This window comes from Hakea prostrata, chromosome 10 (genome assembly GCF_041222555.1).
Source record: "Hakea prostrata isolate BN-2017 chromosome 10, UWA_Hpros_2, whole genome shotgun sequence".
Lineage (NCBI taxonomy): Eukaryota > Viridiplantae > Streptophyta > Magnoliopsida > Proteales > Proteaceae > Hakea > Hakea prostrata.
In genome coordinates, this window is record NC_142609.1 from 30,873,038 (window position 1) to 30,898,318 (window position 25,281).

General features: G+C 35.0%; 1 protein-coding gene across 1 annotated transcript; it reads left to right on the forward strand.

The window, feature by feature from the left end:
* Positions 1 to 4,972: 4,972 nt before the first annotated feature.
* LOC149002462 (SUN domain-containing protein 1-like) lies at positions 4,973 to 16,081 on the forward strand. The gene is made up of 2 exons (XM_089137512.1): positions 4,973 to 6,407; positions 15,377 to 16,081. Exons 1-2 carry the CDS (start codon positions 5,337 to 5,339, stop codon positions 15,674 to 15,676), a joined length of 1,371 nt encoding a protein of 456 aa, XP_088993638.1. The 5' UTR covers positions 4,973 to 5,336; the 3' UTR covers positions 15,677 to 16,081.
* The last annotated feature ends 9,200 nt before the right edge of the window (positions 16,082 to 25,281 follow it).

A 25,281-nucleotide genomic window follows, 5' to 3' on the forward strand; every position in this document is an offset into this window, starting at 1 on the left:
GGTTCATAATCAATCATATTAAGTTTCTCAAGAACCCTAATCAAATACAAACTTTGATTAATATGTATGATACCCTTCACCTCAAATCTATGAATATCTATGCCAAAATCCTCTTAGCAACCCCTAATTCTTTTATTTTAATTTCAGCTTTGAGTTTGTCCTTAAGATCATCAACTATGATGATTTGAACATCCAACAAAAGTATCATCTACATAGGCAACAAATAAACAAGAATTGAATGCAAACGAGCAAAGTATAAATAGCTATCGTATTCACTTCCAGTGAGCCCAATACCAATCAAAAGCCATCATTTGTTAGTTGAATCTGAAGTGAGGTGCGAAAAATAGTTTTTTTCTATAAAATCTCAAAGTATGGCTTGTTTGATTCAATAGGGTAGAAAAATAAGCAGATAAGCTTCTTTAAAGAAGCTTGTTCGTTGATCCCTTTTCAAAGTTCCACACATTTAGTGAAACTTTGTAGAAAAATACGAATATAACAAAAGTGGGACTCACATTTGAAACTTTTTCACAAAATCTTTTCCTTTCATTTCTTATTTTCCCACCCTAGTACATATGGGTCCCACATATTTATTTTTCCTATACGTTTTTTTTCCACCCCACTTCTACAAACAAATGGTGCCTAAATGAATCAAACTTTTTGTTCCACTATCTAGGAGCTTATAACCATACGAAGATTGTTTTTTTTCAATAGACACAATTTATTTTCATTTCCAGTAGTTATAAATCCATCAAGCTAAGGCATAAAAATGGTTTCATCCAAATCATCATGCAAGAAAGCAGTTTTAACATCCAACTGTTCTAACAACATATCAAATTGAAGCACCAAGGACAACAACCTAATTATTTTATATTTAACCATAGGAAGAAGAAAAAAAATTCATTAACGTCTATACCTTCTCTTTGTACGAAATCCTTTGCTACTAACCTAGTCTTATGCCTCTTGCTAGTCCCATCGTCCTTAACCTTAAATACGCATTTACAAGGTAAAATTTACTGATCTTTAGATCTGTCCACTTGTACCTAGGTATGATTTTTAAGTATAAAATCCATTTCATCTTTCATGACTTTTAGCCAAAGTCTTTTATCCTTAGAATCTCTGGCTTCCCTATATGTACTAGGTTCATAAACCCCTAAATCAGCAGCTGAATATTTAGCAAAAGCAGCCACATTGGCCATGTACCTCCTAGGGGAATCCGGATCATCACCTCCGACGGGGAGCACTCTGTGCTCCCCGACGGGTTTTCCACCACAAAAAAGGTGGGCCCCACCACTGAAAATATTAAAAAAAAAAAAAAAAAACCCTCCCATCACCACCCCCCCCTGTTTTTTGTGGTGGTAAGCCATCGGGGAGCACTTTGTGCTCCCCGACGGGGTAGCAGATCCGGACTCCTCCTAGGGCATCTGGTTTCTCTTCCAATCCTATCTCTGGCTAATTGACAATTCTTCAAACTCTGAATTTCAGTTCTAAATTACTAGGTTCGACTTCAGCAAGTTGTTCTAAAGATATGGATTCAAAGGTTTTAGCAGTGCTATGAGCAAGGGAGGGAATAACACCCTTGGTTCATCATTATCATAAACAATAGGCTAAGTAACTTCATCCACAAGTGGGCATCTTCTAATTTAAAAGTTCAAACTAAGTCAAATGAGTAAATCTCTAATCAATAGGGGGCAAATTGGTGTTATCAACACTCAAACAAGGAAATACAAATTCTCTAAATGTGATATCCTTACTCAAAAAGGTTTTCACACCAAGCAAGGACTATCCTACAGTTTATAACCTTCAACACCCTCATGATAACCTAGTAGGGCTTGAAGACCCTTGTCACTGTCAAACCAATCTAGATTTGGACTAACGTGAAAGGTACAACCAGAGTCTAAAATCCATTATTGACCCCTATCACTTTCACTAATAGCAAGAACCTCATACAAATTAGCTTGATCATTATTAGATGAATTCTTTTAATTTTCTTTTATGTGCATTGCAACTTCTATTCAAATTACCAATCTATGTGCATTGCAACTTCTTAGATTGGTAATTTTTCTAAGAGTTGAAACATTCTTGCCATTACCATTCTTGGCACTATTACCATTTTGATTATTCTAAAAATTACCAATCTTACCCTTGTATCTAGACTTACTCTGTTTATTAGGTCATTTTCCCTTAACATACAAGTTTTCACTAGAATTGGTTTTATTAGAAGCAAGCAACTCAGACTCTCTATTTTTAAGAGCCTCTCTATACTGATCTAATGTAATAGATTTAGAAGCATACTTGATGGCATTTTTCACAACAGAATAATCGTCATGAAGAGAGTTCAACAATATAATTGATAAGTCTTGATCATCTAATTTATGTTTCTCACCTGTGTCAGCCAAATCTGAATCAATTTCTTAAGAGCATCCAAATTCCTTTCTAAACCCACTGAAAGCATCCATCTTAAAGCCATACAAATTCCGTTTAAGACAAATCTTATTCCTTAAATTTATTTATTTTTTGATAAATTGATTCAATTTTAGACCATACCTTTGCGGCAGTTTCATTTTCTTTAGGAAGATCCTTAATCATAATGTTAGTAACATTCCAGAGCATACAAACGATAGCATTCTCTGTCACTTGTGCTCTCAATAGTCCTTCAATGCCTTTAGAGAAAGCGTATGGCAGCTTTTCTTCACTTGGTTGACTTTGTCAGAAAATAAAGTAGGTTTCGGGGGTTAATTGATTAATAAACCTCCTATGCTGGTAAGGTTGGGACCGTGGTCATCCGTCTCCGGTTTTCCGGCCAATAAGACGTTTGAGATTGACCAGACAGCTGGGTTGGTTTGGCTATTCCTTTCTATTGAAAAGGAGTTAGCTATCTGCATGAGTCACCTTACGAAACAAAGATATGAATTGGGTAAATGGAAATGGAAAAAGATGTTTCCAATTCATCAAAATCAGAAGCTTTTTCTACATCCATATGATCTACTAAAGTAGATTGGTATTGCCCATGGCCATGAACCTTCCTCTTCCAAATGGCAAAATCACCTGCGCCATCAAACTTTGTGATGTATAATCTAGCACTGCCCATTGGAGTACCCAAACCAAGAAACTTAGGACCAAAACCTTGATCCCTAACAACTCCAGTAGCAGTGCTCAAAGATTCTTAGACAACCTCTTCTTTTGCAACCCTCTCTTGCTCAATCAATTCTTTTGAAGCCTAAGAATCATGAACCTACAACCTCTGAGGATCCATGATGACTACCAGGGAGAAACAAGGAAACACCAAAGTAAGCCAAGACTTACAAACCCTAAAAAACCCTAGGTCAATTGGACCTAACACCACTAATCGATGAAACTCTTGCAAATCATTGTTGAAGACTAGAGAAGATGCAACAAGACCAAGAACCATCAAATCTTGCAGAGGTACCCCAAAAAACTCAGAGCTCCAATGCCACTGTTGGATCGAAGTGCAATGATTCCTAAAATCCAAGTGAAGATTATGCAATCCACCAAAAAAAAAAGAAGAAACAAGAGAAAGCACACAAACTTTGATAACAAAGTTCATCTCAAAAGACCTACGTCTTCGGGCTTAGCTTGAAGCCCATATGCACTAATGGAATTATGTAACTTACAAGAAAAAGAAGAAAAGTAAGTGCGAAGGATGATACTCAAACCAGAGCACCTAAAACCACAGCTGACTACAAGATTACAACCAAAATAGCCTATGAATCACATACAATAGAGAAGAGGAGTGACGAAAAACCCTAAACTTAGAAATTGAAAGAGGATAGAAAATCCTAAATGGCCATTGTAAAAATGACTCCAACAAGCCAATATACACTAGTTCACACAAAATAGAGGTGCCAGTTCAAAACTAGTGAAGCAAGCCCAAATGGGTTCAAACTGAAAAGATCCTTGAAAATTACAAATTACTCTTCACAACTCCGATAAATGATAAGATATGAGAAAACTAATTGAGGTGGCGCAACAATACATTCAACAGAGGTCTTTAAATACCCTTGTATGGAGAAGTGATCTATCTAGATCAAAGGAACAAGAAGAGCTAAGGTCAAACTTATGATAACTTTTGGATAATTTGTGAGAAAGGATATGAACTGAAATGGAACTAAATATCCAAGACCGAACCAATTTCATTGACTCTCTCTTTCTCTCTCTCAGGACCCATTTAAGTATTAAAGTATGGTATTTTAGACTTAAAAAGTTTTTTTTTAACCATGATTTAACCTTATATTTCTTTGCTTGAATAGAATAAGATGAACAAAAAGAGATAGGGAAAAATGTGCAATTTTCAATGAAAGTTTAAAAGCTCATTTTGTGTGGTTCACCAATGGCTTGGAAACATTTCTTATAGAAGCTTTTAATGGGAATATTGTTCTACTTGTTTCCATTAGTTGGTAAAGTAGGTAAATATTGAGATTTAAAATTAAGTAAGAATTGGTTTACCATACCATATAGTAAACAAATTGTATGAACTTAATTAGAATCATGTTTAGGACGGATTCAGAACCGAATTGAAATCACAATTGAACCAAAACCAAAGTTGATTCAGATTTGGATTGCACTATCATTGCTTAGGAATGAACTGAAACGGAAATTTGGCCAAAAAAACAAGAACTGAAACGGAACTGAATATCCAAAACCGAACCAATTGACACCCTTGATCGTAATACTAAAAATAATTTACATGTCTCAACTCCCTATTCTAACATGATTGGACTAACTCAGAATCCCTACCAGACTTTCATTCACAAATTTGAATGAAGCAGCATGGGTTTTTGGAAATTTTTATTGCCATTCACAGCTGTTGGGGTCCTGCGTTTGATAACTTTGATTCAACATGTACAACTAAGGGATTGAAAATAAATAAATAAAAAAATAAAAATAAAAAATAAAAAATAAAAAGAAAACCGTCTTCGTTTCTCTCCTCGTCTTCTTAGAAAAACACCGAATAGATTCCTCAAATCAGAAAATTCAAGATTCGTCGCTGCTTTCGCGCTCGGCCTCTTCATTTAGGAAAATCGCAAATTTTAAAATAAAGCAACCTTCAACTGCTTATAGCCTCTTTACAAACACGAATTTACAATCTCTGCCATTGCTCTTGCTCTGGAGTCTCGTCTTTGATTCTCTCTGTTTCTCTTCGCTGGATGTTGATGTAGCTTCTCTTCTCACTACTTCTTCTTTGATAGATTCTTGCTTTTCTTTTGAAAGGGTTTTCTGATTGGTCGTGATTTCTTTTGCTGGAATCTTAGATTTTCAGATTTCTTTTTTCTTCTGGGTTGTGGGTTCTTGTGGGTTCGAGAGTTGAAGTTGTAAAGATGTCGGCGTCGACCGTCGCGATCAATGCGAATACGGCGGTCAATAGTAGCCCTTCATTGGCTTTGGGTTCTAAACCAAATGCCAGAAGAAGGGCCATCGTCGTTGCAGAGAAGAAATCGAGTATCGAAATGGTTGGTGAAGATGGTGTATCGGAAGCCGGTGGAGGCGATGCGAAGTTTCCAGGTGGGAAAGATCTCAGTCATTCAATTAGGGGTGAAACGGTTCTCGAGAGACCGAAGGATTTGTTGCAGGCGAAGAAGAATTTCACTAATTCCACTATTTCACCGAGGCGTTCCAGAAAAGTGGTTTTGAAACCAGAGAAACATTGGTGGCAGAAAGGGTTAAGTAATTTGATTTGGAATCTGTTGTCTCTTCTTATTGTGTTAGTTCTTGCCCAATTGACGTGGAAAGCTTACAAGTCTGAGGATAGTGCTATTGGTCGATTGGGGATTTCGGATTTCGAGGGTAGGATTGCGGAAGTCGAGAAGTTTGTGAAGACGACGACGAAAATGATGCAGGTTCAGGTCGAGGTTGTAGATAGAAAATTAGCAAAAGTGGAAGAGAAAGGAGAATTACTTGAGAACGAAATGAAGAAATTGATGGAAAGAACGGGAGGTATAGACCAGTCTTTGGGTGAGTTGATGGCTTCTGGTATAATTTCTGGGGAGCATTTCGAGCATTTTCTGGATGAGGTGAGGAAGAGTAGAAGCCCTGAAGAGAGTGGTAAAGATTGGAGTTTGGATGATATTAGGGCCTTGGCTAGAGAGATCGTTACAAAGGAGATTGAAAAGCATGCGGCTGATGGGCTTGGACGGGTGGACTATGCCTTGGCCTCTGGTGGAGGCATGGTTGTTAGGCATTCAGAGCCGTACTTCCCTGGTAAGGCCCGAAGTTGGTTTTCTGCTACAACAGGTCGACTTGGGGTTCATAGTGATGCGGTGAAAATGTTGCAGCCAAGTTTTGGAGAGCCAGGGCAGTGTTTTCCTCTCTCTGGAAACAGTGGGTGGGTTGAGATTAGGCTAAGGACTGCAATTGTGCCGGAGGCCATTACCCTTGAGCATGTTGCTAAGGTGATTTTTCCCCCCTGATCTCATTTCTCATCCAGATGTCTTTTTTCGGAATTTCTTGGTTTTCTACTATGGTAGTTTTACATCCTGCACTATACTTTTAGCTTTCATCCAACGTATGCTGCCTGCCAAGGATTTACAAGCAAATTAGCAAATTTCAACCATCTATAGATGCCTAATTTGATTTATCTATTTATCATCTTTTTGGTAGTACCATTGGGGAAAAATAGATTTGTAATCACATAGTTACCAAAACCCTGGGGGGCAGTTTTGATACTATAAGATAGTCCTTGTGTGTCTCCATGACCAGTACATTTAGCTGATAATAGATCCATTACTTTTTAAGATCCAAACTTGATGGAATCAAATAGTCATGGCCAAACAATGGTGCTTCTTTCCCATTGCTCTTTCATGGTCTTCATTTTCTTTCTCCTCAAATGTTTTTCCATTGCAATTACTTTTGTGTCCTACAAATTGCATCTCCTGATTTCTTTTTTTTTTTTTAATCTTATAATTTTTGTAATCTTTTATTTTTATTTTTATCTTTTTTGGATCTTTCATCACCCATCTGTGTATTCTGCCTGATGCAAAATCATACCTTAACTGGTCTTCTTGCCTAAGAAATATGCTAGTGTGGTTTATGTATGTAATGAGCCTTTTGATTCCCTAGATTTATCTTGTAATGGCCATGTTGGTGAACCTAAAACAACCTGTAGTTACATCTTTTTTTTTTACGTTCCGTAGTTGATTTTATTACTAAAAAAACCCCCTCTCAAAAAAAAACCCCCCCCCCCCCCCACAAAAAAGGTTTAGCGGCCGATATAATGTCTAATTTGCCCCAAAAAAGAAACTAAAAGACGAATCCATCCAAAAACCAATAAATGCAATTTACCCTAAACTCATTTATTTTGAATTAATGAAATGGACAAATTCAAATTGGTTGCCCACTCACAAACTTCATTTATTTTGAATTTTTTTTAGGTGATATTCCCAATTTGTTGAACTGGTCTATTTGAGTTTTATTCAATCTCCTTATTGGTTTTTTTTTTTTTTTATTAAAGAATAGAACGGATTATAGTTTTTTTTTCCCACGTAATTAAGGGACCGAACTTGAAAAAAGGTAAATAAATAAAGAGATAAGTATAAGGGTATTTTGGGGTTTTTGAGAAAATATAAAGATGCCACATCATCCGTTAACTAACGGAACTTCACGGTAGGGGGGCAATAGTAATTATAGACAAAGTTGAAGGTTGGATTAGTAATTTTGAAAAGTCCAGGGGATACAATAGTAATAAAATCAAAGTATTGCGTTGAGGCCATTATAGTTAATCTTTATCCCTTAGGTTAATGATTGCATTAGGCCTTCTCTTTTTAGTATTAAGAGACAATTTTTGAGCTTTTCGTGTAAGGTTGTGATAAGGTACTTGATGTATGATCAATTGGGTTAAGTTCCAATAGCCAAGATCTATATAAATCTCGAATTTGGAAAATAGTGTTAGGGTTTTGGTGAAATCTGAAATTCAGGGATGGGGTGCGATTTGGTTCAGACTCTAGTAGGGTGAAAGGGTTATGGAATCCAAAATTCAGACACAACTGATGGTCCAAATGTATGATCTGGAAATTTAGTATTCTGGGTGGACACTACTTAGGTCCAGATCTGAGGTTATTGGGAGAACGAGTGAAGGGGATGTTGTGGGAATTATTCCTCCAAACATGGAAGAACTTTGATGGTTAAAAGGTTTGGAAATCCGAAACCTTTGATCTAGGGTGGTATGTCTCAATGCGGGGTCAAGGGTTTCAAATAACTAGAAGATAGCGGGATGAAGGGGGATAGATGAGTTAGATCTCCATATCAAGTAGCTGTCTCTCAAGGCAGCAAGCTTCTTGGGTAAATATCCTTCAAAGTTCAAAGACTGATCAATGGTCAAAAGTTGCAACTAGGGTTTCAGTTACGTTGAACCCAATCCTCCTAGAGTTTGAAGCATCAGGGAACAGCACTCGGAGTTCAGACACGAGTACAGTTAGCAACTGACTTGAAACACCACAGCAAGATTTGACAGAGAAGGAAGCCAGCAGCCAAGCGGTTGCACAAATCAAAATTTTGGTATTCTAGACTATCTGTGCTTCACACTGGTGGGGTAATAAATGGGGCTTAATCACCAAGAAATTACATGTCCGATTCCTTTTAGGAATGGGCAGATCCTACATATAAAAGCAAGATAACCTTTGATGCATGGGGCTGTAAAATAGTCCTATTTGCAAGCTAAACAAGCCTTACAAATGGTGTAAATGACCCTGCAAATTCTAATTGAGTCACATCTCTACAACAGAAATTGCTAATTAAATAAACCTAATTTCACATGCACCCAGTGGGTTTATAATCATATAGTTACCAAAATTCTGCAGGCTTGATATAAGGTGCGCATTGTATGGCTCCATGAACGTTTAACTGAGGGTTCTCTACAAGCACCCCATTCGGATTTGAACCCTATTACAGCCATCTCCCCCCCCCCCCCCCCCCCCCCCCCCCTCAAACAGACAAAAGCGTGAATAATGTTTACCCCTTTCAAATTTGACAGCGTTATCTGTTAGTTGTTAATAGGAAAAGATGATTATACCCTTGTTTGTGAAAGGGCATAACTGGTTGTACGTGAAATACCGTTTATGCCTTTGTCTTTGATGTAGCCCTAGACTGAAGAGGATTAACTGGGGAAGTCTTTAAGGTCTCAAAATTCAAAGAGTTAGTATTTTCTGATTTTGGGGCAGTTTATCGGGGTACACAAGAACACGGGTTATACACTTTAGATTGTTGTATATCTAAGTTTGAAATTTTGGTTTCTTCGTGGGGTATGAAAATCAGAATGAAGGGTTAAAACTTTGCACCTTAGATGGTATTTTGATGTGTACTCTTGATTTGTATAGGTGATGGTGTGGATTTCCAATGGATTCTAAAGGTTACTTTGGGTTGGAGATATGTTTTAATGGTTTGGTTTAGGGAAAATGAAACTAGATAAAACGGAAATAGGGTTTGGGGAATTTAGAGGAATGGTAGAAGAACTTGGGGATATGGTGATTCAACTTACTGCTGATTGAAAGAATAGCAGGTAGAATCTTGAAGAAGACCTTGATCTTGTAGATATCTCCTGCAATAATGGATAAGAAATCATATAAGATGGTCACACAACCATGTAATGCTATACACCTCATTGCCAACCATAAATAAAACTCAAAATTCAACTCATTCATTCATGAGTCAATTGAGCAACTACATTTATATTTATAGTCACATTGGTCATAGTTTCAAACTAAGACCAGGACTCAATCTCTTTACTACATCCTCTGCTTGGAACCTTCTCAAACCCTCCTCTCCCCCTGCACCTTGGGCCCCCCTAGTTTGGTTTAAAGGTCACATTCCCCATCATTCCCTTACCCTTTGGAGAGCCCTTAACCTAGCCCTGCCTATCCAAACCTTTGTTGGAATTGCCCCGAAGACCTTGAGCACCTTTTCTTTTTATGCCCCTTCTCCCGATCTCTTTGAGAAAAAGCCCTTGCCTCCATTTGGCCTAAGTTGAAGCGCTCTTATGGCTTTGCCCGAGATTATGCCTAGTGCTTGTGAGTCTTCTTAGTTATTGGAATTTTCCTGAAAAAGAGGATTTTGTTTATTAGATTGAACATGTTTCATGAATTTAACCATGTGGATTGGAAAGTTTCCCCTCCATGTGGGACATGCTGATTTGACTATATCTCTATCCTTAATTTGGGAGTTTAATCAGCCATAATTTATTTGAAATCATTCCCTTTTTTAATGGCTGGTTTTAGTATGAGAATTAGGTTGTGATGGCCTATATAAGGCATGCTTTAGTGAGAAATAAGCAAGTAAATTGGTTATTCAAAACCTGAATGTCTTCTCCTTGTAATTCTTTTGATGAATTTTTGAACTTATCGGAAATATTTGTGGCATTTTATTTGACTTGCCAAACGGATTTGGATTTTAATTTGCAGCAGCCGCTGCTACCAACAGCGAGTTGCCACGATTTCACCACTTATACTATGTTGCATCTAACGGTCTGAATCAAAAGTAAAAGGCTGGGTTGGTAAATATAAATTTTATTTTTTACATTTAAGGGTTTTAACTTTTAATTTTTTTAAATTTGCAAAAAGAAGTGCCTGTTCATATCCAACTCTAAACCTCATTCACCCATCTTTCTTCTCGTAACCTGCAACCACATCCAAATCACGTTTGAGCTCGAATCGACAACCTGCAGGCTTCACTAACGATTCCTTCTCTCCCTACATTCCAGGGTTACATTGGAAGGCCACCAAAATATCAATGTCAGTTAATGAGCTATCTTTCATGGAGGAGATGATGATCAAATATTCTGGCTTTAGGGATTTTCCTAAGAATCTAAACCAAACTTGATTTAAGTTAATAATAAGTTGGAGATTTGATTCATTTGCTCGAAAACACAAAAGAGATTGGTTTCTCATGCTGCCTGCTTCTTTAAGGGATAACTTGGCTTGAGAGAGATGAGAGGGCTTCCAAGTAAAATCTTGAACCTGCCTACAAGTTGCTGCTGAAGCCAAGGTCTCTTGAGCAACTTACAAAGTTTATTTCTTCTGTAAGCATCAAAATCTATTCTGTCTGAAACCTCAATGGAATCAAGAGCCAGACATTTGATTGAAAATCGACACAGCCTTGGCTTATTTTCGTCTATCAGAAAAGTTACTCTGCTTCCATCCAAACCCAGATGATGAAATCCCCAGCAGATCAAAAGCAGAACCCCATGGTGTCCAATTGAAATGAAAATTTCAAAGAATACAATTCTTTGGATAGCTTTCATATGAAATACAAATTTTGGTGAAGCCTGCAGGTTGTCGATTCGAGCTCGAACGTGATTTGGATGCGGTTGTAGGCTACAAGAAGAAAGATGGGTGAATGAGGTTTAGAGTCAGATATGAACCAGGGGCTTCTTTTTGCAAATTTAAATAAATTAAAACCCTTAAATGTAAAAAATAAAATTTATATTTACCAACCCACCTTTTTACTTTTGATTCAGACCGTTAGATGCAACATAGTATAAGTGGTGAAATTGTGGCCGCTTGCTGCAGGCAGCAGGGCTGCCGCAAATTAAAGTCCAACAGATTTCCATCACCGTTGGTGGGGTCCTTCTTGTACTAAGGTTCTTGCTTACCTTAAGCAAGAGCCGAGGATGTCCATCCGAATTTGATCATAGAACAATCTTGGGTTTCCTGAACTGATTGACAGTTCTCCTTATTCTTAGCGAGGTTCGCATCAGGTGGTGTCTTCTTTAGTTTTTCTTTATAGTCATATTCTTTTACCCTTTCTTTCTGCTACCTGATGTTTATTCTTATTTCTTAAGTGTATTCTTTCCTTGATCTTATTCTTGTTATTGCATTCTTTGCAGTTCTCTCTTAGAAACTTGAACTGATACCTTGTTATCATTTTGTAGCTTAATGTCATATGGTCTTTAGCAATTATCCTTGACTTGTTCCTTTCCCAAGCTCTTGAATCGTTAAGAATTTAATTAAAGTAAGTCTTATTATTTGTTTTCTTCGTTTCTAGCTCTTCAAAATTTTTAATAGTTCTGGATATGAATTACCTTGTGCTTCCCTTGACAACCACAGCTAAGTATGAATGCATGATAGAGATCTATTCTCTCTTATTCTGATTGTTTGAAAAGTAGTTTTCAAAATAGATTACCATCATAATAGGTTTTCAGGGTTTCACTGTGTTTGGCTCTGTGTGCTCAAAGGTGTGCTTTTCGTTGTAGCTAACCTACATTGGATCACCACCGTTTAAGTGACTAGACTCAGTATGTGTGTGCAATTGGATTTTATTACTAGTTGATCTCCGTAGTCTGCGATATGAGAAATAAATGCTTCTACCTTGGCTGGAAAATGAAATGTCCAGAACGTGTTTAAGGGGAAGTGGGAACTCACTTAACTAAATTATGGGTGTCCTGGTTAGCATATGTGTAAACTGAGGCAGAACCATCTAAAGGAGAATCTTAAAATTATAACCCCCCACCCTCTTTCTTTCTTTTTTTTCCCCCCTTACAGGGTCAGCTGGATTGTAAATTCTTTTAAAAATTCAGATTTGATGTGGGCCAACCTGGTCTGATCTTTGTCAGGTTTGGTTCCAGACCAGTTTCCTGGTTTGATTTAGGGTCAGTATGTTTGACTTTTAGTATATTTAGATAGATGAACTAAGATAAATCTCAAATATGTGCATCTGATCGATATATAGGATTCTCTGATGTTTTTATCCACCATGGACCTGTTTTGAATGTTGAATCTGGTAGATTAATAGATTCATGGGAATTAGATTGGTCAATAGGCCGTGACTGATGCTGACTCCAACTTTGCCATGTGGAGAAACCTTAACTTGCTAGAGTTTTTAGGTCTGAGGGCCACATTCCAGGGCCATATTGATCCTTGATTCCTTGTATTGAGATGCTGAATAGATCTGAACTCCTATTTTTGTGGATCCTATTTAGTGTTCATCTTTACCTTTATGCTTTGAATTAATGGAAACAACCCTGCAACAGTTTTTCTGCTCCCCACTACAGATGACTATAAAAATGCTCATAATATCCTAGTTCTCATGTCTGGATGTTTGTTGTGTTCTTCCTAGCTGGTGGCTTCCTTATTTGCAATTTTTGTCAACCATACTCCTTCAGTTTGCACCCCGACAAAGAAATTTTTTCAGGTAGCCTGAAATCTCATATTAATCTCAATGTTCTTGATGAGGAATGACCTGCTGCAGGCCGAGGGGAACTACGCTGCCAGAGAAGCCACCAGTAATCCCCCACCCCAAATAATGATACTGACAATAATAATATAGAATATTATATTCAATGGAAAAACTTGATATAATGCCAGTTCTAGAAAAGATCATGTGTGGACACCCCTCATAAGACTTGGATTGTTATAGCACCGCCCCTGTAAAATGTATAATATGGTCCCTTATCTTTTTAATTTCCCTCCCCTTTCCTAGGCATTAATTTCTACACTGTCTCTGTAGCTAACCCTCTCCCTATGTTCCAACATAAATTGAAGATCATCAGTGATGTCAAAGATCAGATCATGATTAGGATTTTTTTTTTAATTTATTTGAACTCCAAATCAAATGAGAATTCAGGGGCTAAAATTTATGTTGGTCAATTTTTTTTTTTTAATATATATATATATATAATCAAGAGACACAAGGTTGGTGAGGAGGTGGCTACAAGGCTGAAAGAGAAACAATAATGCTATATTTTTTATTAAGGAAAGTTAGGGCATTGAGCTATATTGGAAACTTACTTCTTTTTTTATTATTATATATTTTTTTTGAGAATGAAATATGTTACTATTTCGTATGAGGTTGCTAGGAGTTGTAATTGAACAATGGTTTTTTGGCTCTAATCCTATGGTTTAATTCCTTCTTTACTTGAAACCCTTTGCCTCTTCTTCTTGTTGTAAGCTATCAATTCGTTTTGCAATCAAATTTTACTGGTAATTATCCAAAAGAGGGATGTGATCCTGTATTTAGACTATTTTGCCTTAGAATCAACGTGGGGTTGAGAGAGAGAGGTGTTGGGCCTTTATTTGGTAATGGACATAGTAATTATCTAGGTTAGTGTGAAAATAGCTCATTGTATGACTTATTTTTATGTTTTTGCGTTGAACTGGTTCAAAAGTTGGCTCAACGTAAACTAGAATTAGTTGGGTAGTTTAAGGTATTTAGTGTTTTTAGAATGTAATTACTAATTAGGCCTTTTCATGCTCCATGTGAATAGCTGTCGTTTCAGTTGCTTTTTAAAGTCCTTTTGTAATTTGGGTTTTATCCATCCATCCAATCCAGGTTACAGCCTTTTATATTGGTTTATTCATCTTGGCATTATAAATTTGTTGCTTCTGTTCATCTTGGCTATTAGTGGTTTGATTACTAGCCATTGGATCACTTCAATATTTTGAGGATTATTTTTGTTTTCGAGTTGCATTTAACTAGAATTTGGGGATGTCAGGCTCTTTAGTTTTGTTTATTAATTTATAATAATTTTGTCATTTTTTTTGAGTCATAGTTCATTATTTCAATTGTTTTTATCTGTTGCAACTATTGATTATTTCCGCCATATGATGGAATATTCTTTATCCACATGTAACACCTACATGTGAGGGGAGATTGGAGTTCTTATCAGATTTTTGAAGATTTTTAGCTGAAGATTATTATTATGTACTTGTAATTGTCATTTTCTCGTCCTTGGGAACAATTTTATTCTACAAAGATAGTTTTTGCAGTATTCAACAACAGTATTCTTTTATGTGGTTTCTAGCAACCTTATATTACTACTTTTGAATCCCAGTAGCCTTGCTACTCTGGGTCCAACTTATTTGTGTGTCCCTGACAATTTTCTGTCGCTAGTTCCAGTTCTCAGCAACCTTATGCTATTTGGCTCACAGTAACTGCTCTTTTCTTGGTGGTTCACTGCAACCTTTGCTACATTTCTGTCTGTGACCTCTATTTGGGGCTCATAACTTAGTATGGTCGTCACCACTCACCTCATTGCACATGTTTTTGGTGTTCCTTGAGATACCTCTTTTATCTATTTACTTTATGGAGATTCTTACTACGTCTCTTCTTTGAAAAGGGCTTATGGTGTTGCTTGTTAGTGTTGACTTTTTTGTTTCTAGTTTGTATTCTTTGCTGGTTATTTCGTTTGCTGCTGTTTGGGTTTATCTGACAAGAATATTTTGCTTACTACTGCGGTTGATGATTGGTATGCTTGAGTCAAGATGTTAAAAATCTTGTTTTGTATCAAAATCAAATTTTAAGCTTTTTGCTGTTTTTGATTAGAATTGGTTTCTTCAAGTTTAAGCTTGATGGATATATCATTTGCAGTAAAACCACTTCTAAAAATCTTTCTGAATTTGCACTGATGCTGCTTTATTTCGACTGTTATATGCAGAGTGTTTCCTACGACAGGTCAAGTGCTCCAAAAGATTGTCTCGTCTCCGCATGGCTACAAAAGCGTGAGAGTAATCCGTCCGTCCAGCCGTTTATGTTTCGGTTGGCAGAGTTTACTTATGATCTTGAGAAGAGCAACGCGCAAACTATTGATGTTGATTCAGTTGTTTCAGGACCCATCAACATGGTCAGGTTTGACTTCACATCCAACCAGGGAAGCCCTTCTCACACATGCATCTATCGCTTTAGAGTACATGGTTATGAACCTGAATCTGTTGCAATGTTGGCAACCCAATCCTGACCAAAGCCATTACCAACCCATTTTGTAACTCTAAGTCTGACCCCTTTTTTTTGGTTTTTTTGGTAGTTTGAATTCTTTTTTTGCCCCCTTGTTGCCTGCATTGTAGAAATATGGATTTCCTGATCTCTTCTACACAGAACCATTTAATGACAATGTAAATCTCATCTTCCCTGTACCAGGTTAACGTGACATTGTCTAATCTCAGAGAACATTATTTTGTTAACCATGAGTGGCTTGGCTCAATTACTCCGAATCATTTGATTATCAAATTGCTAATCAACAATTTTAATGAACCTCGTTTTCAAATCTGAAGGGAGTTAAAATTCTTTTTTGGTGCAAACAGGGAGTTAATATTCGAACTGCCCAGACTCTTGCACCTCATATATCCGAGAAATATGTTTTTTAACTCAGGCGTTGGTTGGTACATTTCCTTGGAGAACTATGGTTTCTTAGGATGTGAAATTAATAAATAAAAAAAAATTCTCTCCCTTACTCTGTATTTATTTCTACTCTTCACCTCTTATTCCCTACTGAAAGTGAAACTTATCTTCTTTTTACCCCCCCCCCTTTGATTGAGTATATTGATTTTTTTTTATTTTTTATTTTGTGTTGTTTTTCTTCTTTTTCCCCTTCTTTTATATTTATATAGGAATCCGTAATATGTATTAGATTGTTTTCCCTTTCTTCTTAATTTATAGAATTTTTTATTTTTTATTCCCTTTTACAGAAATTTATTAAATGTGATTAGATATAGTTTTCTTAAAAAATTTCCTTCCTCTTTTATGAAACTATTAAGCATAAGTAGATGTATTTTTATTATTATTATTGTTATAATTTCTCTCTATTTTATTATAAGAACCCATCAAAGTAGGAAGTAAAACAATAAAAATAAAAAATAAAAAAAAAATCTATACAAAAGGGAAAAAGATAAGCAACAGACAAATTCAGTCAAAAAGTTCCTAAGAGAGGAGAAAGGAAAAATAAAAAATAAATATACTATATAATGGAGTCTTATAGAAGAGGAAGAAAGGAAGGAGAAAAAACAATAGATTAATGAATTTGTTACATGAGTCTCCTCCGTTTCTATTGGAAACTTATTGCACATTTCTCAAAATTAAAATCTTACAAAGCCCCCCTCCATATTTGACACTGTTGGGTTTTCGTTAGTTTTAACTTTAATTCGACAATTTTGCCCTCATTTGAATAAATTTATTTAAAATTCTAAAAAGTTTTTATATGAGCCCACCATCATTTCAATTGGTAACACTCAACAACTCCCCAAAATCAAAATCTTATGAAGCCCATTCCACGTTTCACACTATCTTTTTTCTTTTAACCATGATATGATGTTACTTTCTCACCCACACTTAATAAATTTATATAAATTTATAAATAATATTTATTTTAGCATCCTAAATAATATTTTGATGTGTAAAATGAACAATAATGCCTCTTTATGAAGCCCATTAGACGTGCAAATTGAAGGAAAAAAATGTGGAATAACCTAAACAACAGAGATACTAATTGCACTATCAATAACATTAGGTTGAAGTCCTAAACCCTACAACATTATCAATCACAAGTTATGCTGATGTATCCACCCTAATAATTTATTAGTCGAGGCATTAGAGTGCAATTGTTCCATATGATCATTGCAAGCAAATATACCATATATACCACATTAATTAAGTAGCCCTATTAACAAACCAAGTTTTTTAAGCAATAGAATTGGGCTTTAATTTAAGAACCTCACACCTTATTAGATTTCATTTTGAGTACATAAAAAGTTATATAGGTCTTAGCTATTGAAGTTGTAATGGAAAAAATATTATATCTCCATATTATATAGAGGATTAGTATTTTATTATAGTAATTTAGCTTGCTAGTGCCACCAATTCAAATATCCTAGTGTTGCCATTTAAATCTCTTGGTGTCATAAATATTTCTACTTTGGGTCTATATTAGAACATTTTTCCTGTGCTCATATTACACAATAGGTGTCTAATAAGCCTATAAATTAGTTCTAATAGCTCGAAGCCAGCCATGTTCTAGATTTTGAGCAAAAAAGTTCATTGCTGAGTAAAAGTCACATGATGGAGCCTGTGTGGGTTATCCCAGGATAACAACTTGCAAATTCTTTGATGTAGCAGAGTGTAGCACTATGGAATTTACAAGACTAAACTAAAAGCAAAGTTAGTAGGAAATGATGTAGGTTTGGATACCAGGCTTATTAAAGTATAAGGAATAGTGGAAAACGGTTTGTTCTAGGAATGTGTACACATCAACAGCAGCATTACAATTTAATAACTCTATTCTATGGAAAAAAAAAAAAAAAAAAAAAAAAAAAAAAAAAAAAGGGAGAGGACTCTAAATTTATGTAGGAATACTGCCCTTCATATAAAGACAAAATTATCTCACTTTAGAACCTACAAGACAGTTTCCCCTTAAACACATAAAAGGAACTCATAAAATCGACCATGTAGTACTTAAGCTCAATTACTTGCATCACATTCAACTTACTTGATCGTTACTCAAAACCTCCCGCTGCCTTATACTCAAATGCCATAAGAATCCAATCATCCTTCAGTTCTTTGTATATACAGGTTCTGTTTCTTCACTTCCATCTAGGTGATTCTCTAGAGACCTCCAACTAATGAGTGTGATACAAAGTTCATGACACAAAACACTTTCAGCTTTTTATATTCGCCAAAACAACCTGAGGATTGTTCCTCTATCAGGGCTGGAACATACACTTGTATGGATTCCAATTGCTCTAGCTCAGAGATGCTTAGCTCCCCTAGATCATACCCTATGCCTCCTTCTGCACCATTATTTGGGAAATGGTTTTTCACTCAAGAAAAAAGCCAAGGATTAAGACAAAATAGAGATAAACAGCCTTAGGAGAGGAATGTTTGATGTTGGGGTTACAGATGTGTGATCTTAAAGAGGGAGAGAAGAGGACGGAATTTGCAGTGTTTCATGTTTCCTTGATTTTCACTTTATTTTATCCCTGGATTCCTCGTTTAACCTTCTTCCCTATTGCCTGTTCATCTTTGTCATTTCCTGTGTTTTGATTTCCACTTTTTTCTCTTCATTCTAATTAAGAATTTGCGTTTATGGTAATTTGTACATAAAGGATTGCATTTATGGTAGTTTGTATATTCCCCAAGCACACCTTCCTTCCTCCGATTATCTTGTGGAGATAAATTGGGAAGTGAATAGTTATTTTGAAAATAGGAGAGAAATTAGTCATTATTTGTTTAATAATGATTACACTTTTTAATAAAATTACAAATTTGGTTATCATTTATTAGTGACTTAACTGTATAATTAATTGAATAGATAAGAGTATTTAGGGGAATCAAAATGTAGTCGTGTCCCTTGAGTTCATGCTTTTACCATAGTAGTATGATATTTTGAAGCAATTTTACATAGATAAAGCACATCCATTAAGAACCCCAATGGTTGTAAAATCGTTCAACATAAAGAAAGATCTATTTCAACTCTATAAAAATAATAAAGAACTTTTTGGTCCAAAAGTATCATATTTAAGTACAATTAGAACATCAATATATCTTATTAATAGTACAAGACCAGCTATAACATTTTTTGTAAGTGTATTAACATGATTTAGCTATTTTCCAATATGAAGATACTAGAATGGTGTTAAGCATATATTTTTATATATTCAATGAACTATTGACATAAAGTTATTTCATTCAAACGAATGTAGATATCAACTTACTAGTTATGCAAATGCATGATATATATCTGATTCACATAAAGTTAAATCCCAAACAGACTATTTATTCACAAATAAAAGTATTGCTACTTCATAGTGTTCAACAAAATAAATTATAGCTGCTATTTTTTCAAATTATGCAAAGATAATAACAATTCGTGAAGCAAGCTGAGAATGTGTTTAGATAAAATCAATAGCCCAACACATCCCTAAAAAAATGTGGTTTTCTATTAGAAAAAGTTGGTTTCAACAATAATATATAGCATAGTTCAATTGAAGGGATGATACATTAAAAGAGATAGAACGAAACATATTTCATCAAATTCTTCTTTACTCATAATTTTCAACAAAATGGTGAAATCAATATTTAATGAATTCGTTCAATGATAATTTGGCAGATTTATTTATTGAGGCATTGTATACTTTAAATTTTGAGAATGATATATGAAATTGGAATGTGCAGATTCAAAGATTTTCAATAATGTTATTATCAAATGGAATAAAATACGTGTTGTACTCTTTTCCCCTTCACTAAGATCTTGTCCCACTAGGTTTTCTTATAAAGTTTTTAATGATGCAACTAGTAATACGTATTATTTAAATATGTATACTCTTTTTTCTTCACTAAGATTTTTTTCCGCAAGTTTTTTTTCTTAGTAAGGTTTTAACGAGAACATTATCTATTGATGGACATCCAATGGGGAGTATTATAAATAATATTAATTGTAAATGTCAATTACCCCTAAAGTGATAATACCAAAATATGTAACTTTCAAATAAAAATCTCAGCCACCTCAACGTGCAATCTTGGTGATCCGCATTCTCATATCAAGTTATGTAAAAAAGAAAATAATAATAAAATTAAAAATTTAAAAAAAAAAAAAAAGAAAAATAAGAAAAGAAAAGAAAAGAAAGAAAGAAAGAAAGAAAGAAAGAAAGAAAGAGAGAGAGAGAGAGAGAGAGAGAGAGAGAGAGGATATTATATCAACTTTAACAGAAAAAATATATTATTAGAAGAAAATTAATAAAATGCAAAACTGATACAAAAATGGATACTTTTACCCAATGATATTGACATGAGCTCACAATAACATAAACCTCCCCTACTTGTTCATTTTTTTCATTCACCTTTACATTTTATTTATTTTTTTGGTTAATTGAAAACACAAAATGATTGACAGTTATGTTGTATTTCACAAGTTATGATCCCTTTATTGGGATAACATTATACTTTACAAACTGAACCATAACTAAATGTCATAAATAAGTGACTATTAGTTATGGGTTAATGTGAAATCTTGTTACTTCTCACAAATGATCATAAATCCAATTTCACTTAAAGTGCTCAATTGAATTGGCAGTTGATGTTTTTGATGGGAAAACGTACGTGAGCCATTGTTATATAAAGGGTCCCTGAACCTAGCAAATAGATTAAGTCAGACACCATCATTCTGAGTTTGCTAGGGTTCAGAAGAATCCTTAAATCATTTTATTATATCTGCAAAACTTTAGTAGGATCAATGGCAGGAGGTATATAAAAGACTTCGCTTCCGCATTTGTTTTATCATATGAATATAGATTTTCATGTTTATAATTTGTTTAACTACTAACATTTGGCATCAGAGCCTTTTTCTAATATCTACCTTGATCCAAGGATGTCATGGTTTTTGACATATCTATGATGGTATTTCAAATTTTCACAAAAAGAGAGGTTATTAAGTAAACTCCAATGAATTTATATGTATATTTGTACTTTTATATCATGTTTTCTTCTTCTAATTATCGTTACCCAATAGGATTGATTGATTTTAAGCTATTGGGGTTCCCTCGTTGTTTAAGAATGAATTTATTTAAAATCCCTTTTTATGATGTAATTTTTGTATCATTAAAAGTTTCCAATTTGAAAATTATTGAAGGGAAATAAAAATAAAAATAAAAATAATAATAATAAAAAAAAAAAGGTAAGAAAAGTATTACGTTTGAATACATTCATTATTTAATTTGTTATTTATTGAAATCTTTGTTAAGTGCAATTATATATATTTGACAGAAAATAATTAATAATAATAAATTATATTCATTCTCTTTTATTCCTAAATTAAGGAGAGAAATGAATAATAAATGAAGATACTTATGTTCATTTATTTATTTATTTATTTTTAAACTCTCTAGAATATGTTTAATATTATTAATGATTTGTCACTTAATGAATATTTCTTGAGCATGATTACATGATTTATTGTTGTTATTACAGTTTATTTTGAATCTAATATTTCTAATATTTGCATATTGGAACCAATATTTATCAGTTTATGCATGATAGAATTATGACTTTTATTAATTATGTGTAATTATCTAATTGTATGCAATTTCAATGTATGATTCTATTGATGCATGCAATTTTTATATGTATAATTATACATAAAATCAAATGTCATGTGATCAATATAATTTGATTAATTAAAGATTAGCCATGAGATCTTTAATTATTTAAATTATATATTAAGAATCTCTAAATCGCATAAGGTATATGACATTCATTGTAATTAATATGTTAATATAATGGAATTTATCCCACAGAACTTTGTTATATTAATTTGATTAATTAGGATGATACAACAAATTATATTTCTTAATTTACCCACAGGAATTGAGAAAATGAACATGATTTATTGGTTTCATCATTAAATTAATATGGATCTATTTTAGAAAATCTGGCCCACAGGTGGTTTTCTGTATATTGTTTGATTCATATTCTTCCTTAATTTACATTGGTAAATTACGATTAATATTTATTTTCCTCGAGTCATTGACGTAAGTGTGTATATTTTATTTATGCAGTTCCATTACCTATGAATATGTCTGATATTAAGTGTGATGTTCCTGAACTAAAGGGTGACAACTATAAGGTTTGGAAAGAGTTGATTCTCCTTCAATTGGGGTGGATGGACATTGACTATCCCATCCGAAAAGAAGAACCACCTACAGTTACTAATACTAGCACTAAGGAAGAAAAGGATCTTTATGATCGCTGGGAGCGGTCCAACCGCCTTAGCGTTATGTACATAAAAACCAAACTTTCTCCTAGTATTCGTGGTTCTGTTGAGAGGCATACTAAGGCTAAAGAATTGTTGAAAGCTATTGATGAACAATTCGAGTCTTCTGAAAAAGCACATGCCATGACCCTAATTATGCAACTGACATCCCTACGGCTCACTAGTGTAAGAGGTGTGCGTGAACACATCATGAGGATGAGGGACATTGTCGCTCAGCTCAAAAATTTAGAGGTTGATATATCTGAGTCCTTCCTTGTATACTTTATTCTAAACACTCTTCCACCGCAGTATGGACCTTTTAAAATCTCTTATAACACACATAAGGAGAAATGGTCAATTAATGAACTCATGACCATGTGTGTTCAAGAGGAAGGCCGACTAACTATGGAGTTAGGGGAAAGTGTTCATTTGGCCATACAAGGAAAGTTCAAAGGGCAAGGCAAGCAGAAGGGAAAGGGTAAAATGCCACCCCAATCTGACATTAAGAAGGAATCCAAATGCTTCTTCTGTAAAAAGAAGGGACATATGAAGAAGGATTGTGTTAAATTTAAGGCCTGGCTCGAAAAGAAAGGTATTTATATCTCTTGTGTTTGTTATGAATCTAATATGATAGATGTAAGTCATAACACATGGTGGATTGACTCGGGTCTACAATCCATATTTCGAATTCCTTTGGGGTTTTCTCAACCACGGGAAGCCAGTAGGAAATGAACAATGCATCTATTCAGGAAACAAGATGCAATCGCATGTGGAAGCTATTGGAACTTGCAGATTAGTTCTTAATAGTGGTTTTGTCTTAATTTTAGAAAAGACCTTTTATGTTCCAAGTTTTTCGAGAAACTTGATTTATGTTTCAGCACTTTTACCTTTGGAATATTCCTTTAACTTTTCAGATTCATTTTTTAGTTTATCATATAAATCTGAAATTGTTGGGAATGGTACCTTGTCTGATGGTCTTTTTCACATTAATTTGCAAGATAATACCAAATGCGATGCGATGCATGTTCATGTTAATGCTAGTATAAAGCGATGTGTTATAAACGAGGAATCTTCTATGTTGTGGCACCGTAGATTAGGACATATTTCCCTAGAGAGAATTAAAAGGCTAGTAAAAGATGGAGTATTAAGTACTTTAGATTTTACTGATTATGATACTTGTGTGGATTGCATAAAGGGAAAGCAAACCAACAAGTCAAAGAAGGGTGCCAAGAGGAGTACAAATCTATTAGAAATCATACATACGGACATTTCTTTGTCCAGGATATGGATAGTCAGAATTACTTCATCTCCTTTATAGATGATTACTCACGATACATGTATCTCTACATGCTTCATAATAAGTATGAGGCGTTAGATGCCTTTAAAGTATTTAAATCTGAAGTGGAGAAACAATGTGAAAAGCACATCAAAATCGTGAGATCAGATAGAGGTGGAGAATATTATGGTAGATACACTGAAAATGGACAAGCACCTGGTCCATTTGCAAAGTTTCTTGAAGAGCATGGCATAGTTGCCCAATATACCATGCCTGGTTCTCCTGACCAGAATGGTGTAGCAGAGAGAAGAAACCGAACATTAATGGACATGGTGCGAAGTATGCTTAGTAGCTCCAAGCTTCCTAAGTCTTTGTGGATTGAGGCACTTAAGACGGCAGTGTATATATTGAACCGAGTTCCAACTAAGGCTATCCCACAGACACCGTTTGAGTTGTTCAAGGGTTGGAAACCGAGTTTGCGACATATACGTGTTTGGGGATGCCCGTCTGAGGTAAGAATCTACAATCCACATGAGAAGAAGCTAGACCCAAGGACCATTAGTGGGTATTTCGTAGGATATCCAGAAAGGTCTAAGGGATATAGATTTTATTGTCCATCTCATACAACTAGGATTGTGGAATCAAGAAATGCAAAATTTCTTGAGAATGACTTGATTAGTGGGAGCGATCAATCTAGAGACTTAGTTTCTGAGAAAGATCATTCAGATATTCACCCTTCAGCCTCAAGTTTAAGATTGGTTGTTGTTCACAACACCCCTTCGGAACAATTGAATGTTGAGCAACCGGTCATTGAAGATCCACAACTTGTTGATGTTGATCTAGTAGATCCAATTGTTCAACAATTACCAGAACTTGTTGAACAACATCCTCTTCAGGAGGGTGTTAATGCAACATTAAGAAGATCTACGAGAATAAAGAAATTAGCAATTCCTAGTGATTACGTAGTGTATTTACAAGAATTTGACTACAATATCGGAGCTGAGAATGATCCTGAAATGTTTTTACAAGCCATGAATTGCAACGAATCTAACCTATGGTACAACGCCATGAAGGAAGAGATGGATTCTATGGCATCTAATGGAGTCTGGGATTTGGTAGAGTTGCCCAACGGGATGAAGGCTATTAGTTGTAAATGGGTCTTCAAGACTAAAAGAGACTCATTGGGCAACATTGAGAGATATAAAGCCAGACTCGTAGCCAAAGGATTTACTCAAAAGGAGGGAATTGATTATACAGACACATTTTCCCCTGTATCTAAGAAAGATTCTCTTCGTATAATTTTGGCACTGGTTGCCCACTTTGATATGGAGTTGCACCAAATGGATGTGAAAACTGCGTTCCTCAATGGAGATCTGGAGGAGGAGATTTACATGAAACAACCTGAAGGATTCACTTCTAGTAATGGTGAGCACTTGGTCTGCAAGCTTAAGAAATCCATATACGGATTGAAACAAGCCTCTAGACAATGGTATTTAAAATTTCATGATGTTATCTCTTCATTTGGTTTTATAGAGAACATCATTGATCAATG

Bases quoted from the DNA above. Each gene is read 5' to 3' on its own strand.
- LOC149002462 (XM_089137512.1), top strand. From the start codon at position 5,337: ATGTCGGCGTCGACCGTCGCGATCAATGCGAATACGGCGGTCAATAGT. The intron at 6,408-15,376 runs GTGATTTTTCCC...TGTTATATGCAG, and splicing joins CCCTTGAGCATGTTGCTAAG to AGTGTTTCCTACGACAGGTC.